The 7,345-nt window shown below is 46.7% G+C and overlaps 1 protein-coding gene across 1 annotated transcript in view; it reads right to left on the bottom strand.

Moving 5' to 3' along the window:
* The window catches only part of col6a1 (collagen, type VI, alpha 1), a 55,172-nt gene that overhangs the window by 19,231 nt on the left and 28,596 nt on the right, over positions 1–7,345 (bottom strand). Inside the window, exons 21-23 of the mRNA XM_048599321.1 lie at positions 6,873–6,935; positions 4,443–4,505; positions 2,214–2,264 (exon numbers count right to left, since the gene is read on the bottom strand). Of these exons, the coding sequence (XP_048455278.1) occupies positions 2,214–2,264; positions 4,443–4,505; positions 6,873–6,935 (177 nt within the window). The remainder of the gene's footprint in view (positions 1–2,213; positions 2,265–4,442; positions 4,506–6,872; positions 6,936–7,345) is intronic.

Here is a 7,345-nt window from a genome sequence, read left to right on the forward strand (position 1 = left end):
TACAGCCAAAGAAGGTACTTTTTTTAAAAAAAATTAAGGTCACTGTTATCGTGCAAGAAACACAGCCACAATTTACGCACAGCAAGCTCCCACAAACAGCAAGACGATAATGGCCAGACGATCTGCTTTTTGTCATGTCAGTTGAGGGAGAAATATTGATCAAAGCATCCAGGGAAAACTCCCCTGCTCTTCAACCAAACAGTTTCATTGTTACGCTAACCCAAAGCAGATAGATGATAAATTTAGTTTAACTCTTACAAAGAAAGACAGCACCTCTGATAGTGCAGCCCTCCCGTGGTAGGATTTCTGGTGTGTTCACGCTCCTGATTTGGACTTGAACTCAGAACCTACTGACTCAGTTGAGCGTTGTCCCAACTATTACTCAATGCTCGATGTAGATCAATAGGAATCCTCCCAGCTGGCAGAGGGGACAGTAGTTCTGATCTGGAGACACCGCAAGTTGGAAAAGCTTTCTGCACTTCACTTACCCTCTATCATCAGATCACTGCTCTGACAGCCAAGGAACAATAGTAAGAAGCTGTGAGTCTCCTGAAGGTCTAGCATGTTTATCCAGCGAATACCTGAACTGATACCGACAGGGATGTCCCACATTCAATCCTTGAATCATGTAACGTTTGCTGGGCTCAGGCCAGCCATTAATCTGGAGCAGGGCTACATGCCTTGGTGCTCCATAGCTAAGGACAGTGGGGAGTAAGCTCCTCTATTAAAAGGGGATGGGGTCCACAGTGTTCCATCTGTCCCACAGGTTCATCCTGTTCTGTAACCAAAGTCATCACCATCACCAGCAGTCCTCGGTAGACGAGGATAACTCTCTTCCAAACCGTCAGGGAGAGTCCATAGGTGGACGTACAGACCGACCTGGCTTCCACAGGCTTTGTTACACTAGCGGCAGAAAGTGGTCATGGGAAGGGGTGGGTGGGGCGTTGGTGTGGCAGTGCACTCCTTGCGCTGTTTGTTTTCGCCTGGCTTCTGCATTTCCACCCCCCACAAACGGCGAGTCTTGAGGTGCTTGACGCCATCCCGGATACTCCTCCTCCATTTCGGAGGGTCTTGGGCCAGTGATTCCCAGGTGTCTGTGGGAATGCCGCACTTTGCCAGTGAGGCCTTGAGGGTTTCTCTGTCGACCTGGGACTCACCTGCTGTTTGAGCTGGGAGTGGAGCACCTGCTCAGGGAGTCTCATGTTGGTCACGCGGACGACATGCCCAGCCCCTCGTAGCCGATCAAGTGTGGTCAGTGCCTCTGGGGATGCTGGGATACCTGAAGTGGTGACCAAGTCAACAACATGGAGTCGCACGTTCAAATCTTCAGGTAAATTTGCCAAAGAAGTTGACCGGAAATGACAGCGTACCAGCCTAAACCGAACTTGGGTTTAAGTCTCAAGAATCCTTCACCATGATTGAATTGCGTTGAAACTTTGTGGCCATGCCACGTAACAGTCAGGGGCATATATTGTATCACGCATCTTCACCAGGAGATGAGAATGTTCAAGCTTGGAAAGGAGACCATGGCCTATTCATTCCCGGTCAAGTTTCTGACCGGCAGTTACCAGATAAAATCAAGAATGTGGCGACGTTTGTCAAAGCAATTGCGAGTCAATTAACTCAGGCCGGGACTTGAAGTTGCAACTTGCTGACGTTAGTACAGTGTCTTCATCCATAAAGGAATGGGGGATGGAGGTTTATCTCAGCGGAAATAGATAAGCAGTGTGTCAAAAGGTTTAGCAGCCAGCGTTCATTGCTGAGGATTTAGAAGATGGTGGGCTCAAGTCCCACTCCAAGACTCAGCCAAGGCTGACCCGCCAGTGCAGTACTGCGGAGGTGCTGCACTGTCAGAGGTGCTGCCTATCGTGCAAGATGCCTGACCTGTGCACCCAGGTGGATATCTGAGACCCTGTAGCACTTCCCCGAAGTACAGGCGAATTCCTACTGGCCCCATTCATCAAGCCACATCTTTGAAGCTAATTAACTGGTCACTCTCATATCAAAGCTTGTGGGAGCTTGCTATGCACAACTGGCCACTACGTTACAACAGTGGCTTATCCTCCAAAGATCTTCACTTGCTGTCCCAACATCATGAATGACACCATCAAAACACTACGCTTTGACAACCTTATTAAACAATGTAGAAGCAATGAGGCCAAGAGATAATGCAATATAATGATGCTGAATGAAACAAGTAATCTGCCACTTACAGGTAATCCAGGTGGGCCCCTGGTCCCGTTGCCTGGGCTACCAGGTTCTCCCTGTTATCGAGAAAGTAAAAAAGGGAGAGAGTTAGAAAAAAGATGCACCATCTGTTAAAGTAATATATAAAAGGTTTTCAAGTGAAGCATCAATATAGGTCAAGTCAGAGACTAACTTTACAATCTGCCCTTGTCTGTAGAGCGTTACACTCCACTTCTGAGTGCTTCAAGTCACATTTCTGTCCAACTGAGCCACTTAGTCTGGCTCTGCACTTCTGCTTGCTGTCCAAATGTCCTTCAATAAACCTTTTTAACCCACACCCATTACAGGATTTTGATTTTAGAGGATTTCAATTTTAAAGCACTTGCAACAATATTTTGTGGGCAAGAAATCCCAAATTTCAAGCCCTCTTTGCTTAAGAAATGTTTCCTACCTTCCCACGAATATTATATTCTATTCTCCTTAATACTTTTTGGGATACAGTTGAACGTCTGTCACATCGCAACAACAGGCAGACCAAGTGAGAACAATTTTGTCTTCTTTACCTTCTCTCATGAACCAAAATGTCACCCCTAACATCTCAGTCTTGGGCAGGCTCTCTCCTCTTTCTTCATAGCTTTAATTCCACCCACCCACCCCCCATCTGTGACCGACATCCTAATGAGCCTTTTTTTTTGGGGGGGGGTGGGGCCAAGAGGTTTATTTAAACTGATCTACCGGGGACGGAAAGCCGCAGCGTGAGGTGGAATGTTGGCATTACGGCATTACGCCACCTGCACCTCCCCACTTCCACTTCCATACCCCACCCCACCACATGCACAAATATGGCCTAAGGGCAATGCCCATTAGTTTACCCAGTGAGCAACAGTGAGCGTGAATAGAACATGGCACATTGAAGACTGGACATTATTGGTTTGCAACCTGCCAATGGCGATGTAAGTTGGTGAAAGGTGTAGCATGGCTTAAGTGGCACAGGCACTGGCACTTGTGTGCACGCATGCACCCTGGAGACGCACAGCTGTCCTTATGGCCAAAATAATCCCGAGTTTTCCTTCACTGCGCAGTTTCGGTTCTAGCGCACATGGAACTGTGTGCCTCAGCTCTGCCTGGCAACCAGGGGAGCCAACTGATGGCAAGAAGGACCCAATACCCATCTTTAAAAAAAAAAGGGAGCTGATGGCTTAAAACAAGCAGGAGGATTGAAAATCCAGACTGGGTAAGGCCCCTCCTAAACGGAGCCGTGAAAAATCTCCGGGAACCGGGCAGGAAGGAAACCAACCTCACTACTGCCCTGTTAATGCCTAGTACAGCATTCAAAATGGACGCCCAGGATAGGCTCACACACACAGACCACTTCTGTTGCCTGCCTCAGTGTCACAAGTTGGCTAAGCTTTGATGACAATTCAACGATTTTGCAGGTTTCTGATGCAGTGATCCAGGTCTCCCTCGAGGGAGACCGGTTTGTTGAGGCAGGAGGGAGGAAGACTGTACTCACTGCAGAGCAGAGCTCAGGACCGCAGCCAAGGGCTGAACTGCATTAAGTCAGGAGGGTGATGGGATATGCCCCACTTGCCCAGACGAGTGCAGTAGCACGTTCAACACCATCCAAGACAAAGCAGCCTATCTGATTGGCACCTCAACCATTGTCTTAAAGATCTAAACTCTTGACTACAGAGTGTGTCCCATCTACAAAATGCACACTGCAAGATGCTCTGGCACCACTTCCCAAAGTCTGCAAGCTTCATCACTTACAAAAGATGAAGGAACAACGTGAGGAGTTTGCCTACGTTCCGATGTCACATTCATTTATCTCTCAGAGTGACACAACTTCCTCACTTCCAAATACATGATGATTCCTTCACCATCGCAGGGTCAGTACTCTGCAACACCCTCCATAATAATTTCACCACACTGCCTGCAGTGGTTCAAGACAAACAGTCCCACTCTTAGCCTCGGAAGGGCAAACAGAGGTGGGCGTTAAATACTAACGTTGCAACTCTATGCCCACATCCCAGAATGAAGGTGGAAAAAGCAGATTTTGCATTAACACACAGGTTGTGGGACCTTTCATATTTGCATGGTGGGCCCCTCGAGAAAGTGGGCTGTTAATTCTGCCCAGGGTCAAAACGTCTCTAGCTGAGAAATGAATGTGACGTTTCCCTCTCAGGTGCCAACAGGATTCAGAAGTACGAACAGCATTTTATACCTCTACAACCGCTTACTGTGCATTTTCTTACCATCTCTCCCATTGGGCCTGGGTCTCCAGGGTAGCCCTTTGGACCTCTGGGTCCCCTTGGTCCCTGTGGGAATGGATGAAACATCAATTAGTCCTTCGCAATCTCGATTACAAATTCAGAAAAGGCTGACCATCACAAAGGAAAGAGAGGGCTGGACGGATGCCGCTGATCCTCACTGGGTTTGGTGCCCATTATGTTAAGCAAAATATTAAGTTACTCAGTTCATGGACAAGCCTGACTTCAGTGTGCATTTCTTGGCAAATATTCCCCTCATCTGCGTTGACGGGGGTAAGTTCAGTTTAACACTGGATAACTGATACACCCCAGGCACGCACGGGAGGTTCAGGATTACTTCTAAGGGCGTAATTCTCACCGTTCCAGCATCCTCTCTTCAACAAGAGAGGCAGACAGCTGGCACCAAAGCCAAGAGGAGGTGGGTGGCGCTACAGAGCACAGCAACAACTTATGTTTGTACAGCACCTTTCACTTAATAAAATATTCCAAGGCGCTTCGAAAGTGTATTATAAAAGTACGTCGGCAAACCTCTAGAATTAGAATTAGGTTTTGTTGTCACGTGTACTCAAATACAAAAGTACGGGAGTAGTGAGAGGTGTACAATGTCGCCACACATAATGCCAAAGTACCTAGTTACAACTCTTAGATACTAAAATAGATTGGGTACAAAAATAGAGAAATGAAGAAAAAAAGCTAAAAGTTCTACACTACATAGTAAAAATTACAAAAATAAAGAAACAAAGTTAAAAGTTCTGAGGAGATGGTAGTCAGCAAGAGATCCAAAACATAATTGAAGGGGTAGGTTTTAAGGAGCCCCGTTGAAGAAAGATGGGAAGGTTTAGGCATGGGTTCTTGAGATTGAGGCATGGCCATCAATAATGGAATGTCTCAAGTCAAGCACGCACACAAGGCCAGGTTGAGAGGCTTGCAGCTATCTCAGAGGATCATAGGACTGGAGGGCATTAGTGAGAGATATGAAGCTGTGGAGGGGTTTAAAAACAGGGAGGAGGATTTGAAAAAAATTGAGGTGTTGCGGTTCCAGGACCCAGTCAGGAAGCACAGGGCGTGAATGTGGAATAGAACGCAGTGTGAGCTAAGACAAGAGCAGCATAGTTTTGGACAAAATCAAGTTTATCAAAGGCACAGTTCACAACCAGCAATAAACAAGGTGGGCACTGTCATCAGAGATCTGAGGCAATGGGGCATTTTCTTAGGGGACGGTGTGCTTTCCAATGCAGCTCAGCTACTTGTAGCCTTCAGCATCTAGCCCAGATATAGTTATGCATTCAGACAAGATGAGGTACAGGCTTATGGATAAAGGGGGCATAGGGTAGCGAGTCAGACTGTTAGTAGCACAGGCTGGTCTCTTTCGACTTCACAATGAAACAGATACATATTGTAGGATTCCATTTTGAACATGGTCAAGGCCAGTCCAAAAAAGCACTCTTTTCCATATGTGATCGGGCTCTGATCCATATCTCATGTGTGTCAAGTGTCTAACCCATGTTTCAGAGGGGAGGTGATGGCCTAGTGGTATTATTGTTGGACTGTTAATTCAGGGATTTGAGTTATTTTCTGACAACCCAGGTTCAAATCCCATTGTGGCAGATGGTGGAATTTGAACTGAATAAAAAATCTGGATTTAAAGAGTCTCATGATGACAATGAATCCATTGTTGGAAAAACCCCTCTGGTTCCCTAATGCCCTTTAGGGAAGGAAACTGCTTTCCTTACCTGGCATGTGACTCCAGACCCAGAGCAATGTGTTTGGCTCTTAACTGGCCAATTAGGGATGGGCCACAAATGCTGTCTAGCCAGCAACAGCCTGATCAATGAATAAAAGATGGGGATAAGTCTTTTTTTTAATTCATTCACAGGCTGTGGGATTCTTCCCCTAAAGGGGCATTAGTGAACCAGATGGGTTTTTTCCCAACAGTGGTTTTATGGTCATCGTTAGACTCTTAATTCCAGATTTTTATTGAATTCAAAATTCCACCATCTGCCCCAATGAGATGTGAACCAGGGTCCTTGGAACATTACCTGGGTTTCTGGATTAGCAGTCTAGCAATAATACCAGTAGGCCATCACCTCTCTCAGGCCGGCCAGGGGACACAAGGTGTAACCTGCTGGTAGTGACCACCACTGACACTCCCCACTTTCGCCCCACACTCAGAATCCAAGGAAGACAGTGGCCTGAGAGCTCACCTCTTAATGTTTGTGGAAAAGGGTCAGACTAACTTTTGTTCAGGGACAGGAGTAGTGTGACCGTCAAACAGGCTACCCCACCCCAATTATCCCCACATGAGCAGATCCAGCCACTGGAGGTCAGGCCCAGATTTTGTAAGGACCAGCGCCAGGCTATATACACTGATTGAAACCTCACCAGAATTAAACTCTTAATATAGATGGTACAAACCTCTTGTCCTGGACGTCCCATGTCGCCTTTAAATCCCCTAGGTCCTGGTCGACCAGGTTCACCCTGAGATTAAAGGAAGGAACAGGTTAAGGAATTGCTCGCGGACACAACATAGAATGAGGACACAAGGATGATGAGTAATAACCCATGTACTGAGTTAACAGTACCACATCGATAGTTGAACACCAACTTTCTCATGGGCAACTGTGTGACAATGCTGTGGCTTTAAGAGGTTATTTTGTTCTGGTTTTGTCTTTGAAAGAGAGGTTATAAGGCAGAATTTCTGAGCAGTTTACCAAACCCATTTGAGTAAAACAGCTCGGGAGGCCTTGGATCAGAGATAGTAGGAACTGCAGATGCTGGAGAATCCGAGACAACAAGGTGCAGAGCTGGATGAACACAGCAGGCCAAGCAGCATCATAGGAGCAGAAAGGCTGACGTTTCGGGCCTAGACCCTTCATCAGAAATGGCAT

Source organism: Rhincodon typus, chromosome 7, assembly GCF_021869965.1.
Source record: "Rhincodon typus isolate 14 chromosome 7, sRhiTyp1.1, whole genome shotgun sequence".
Taxonomy (NCBI): Eukaryota; Metazoa; Chordata; class Chondrichthyes; order Orectolobiformes; family Rhincodontidae; genus Rhincodon; species Rhincodon typus.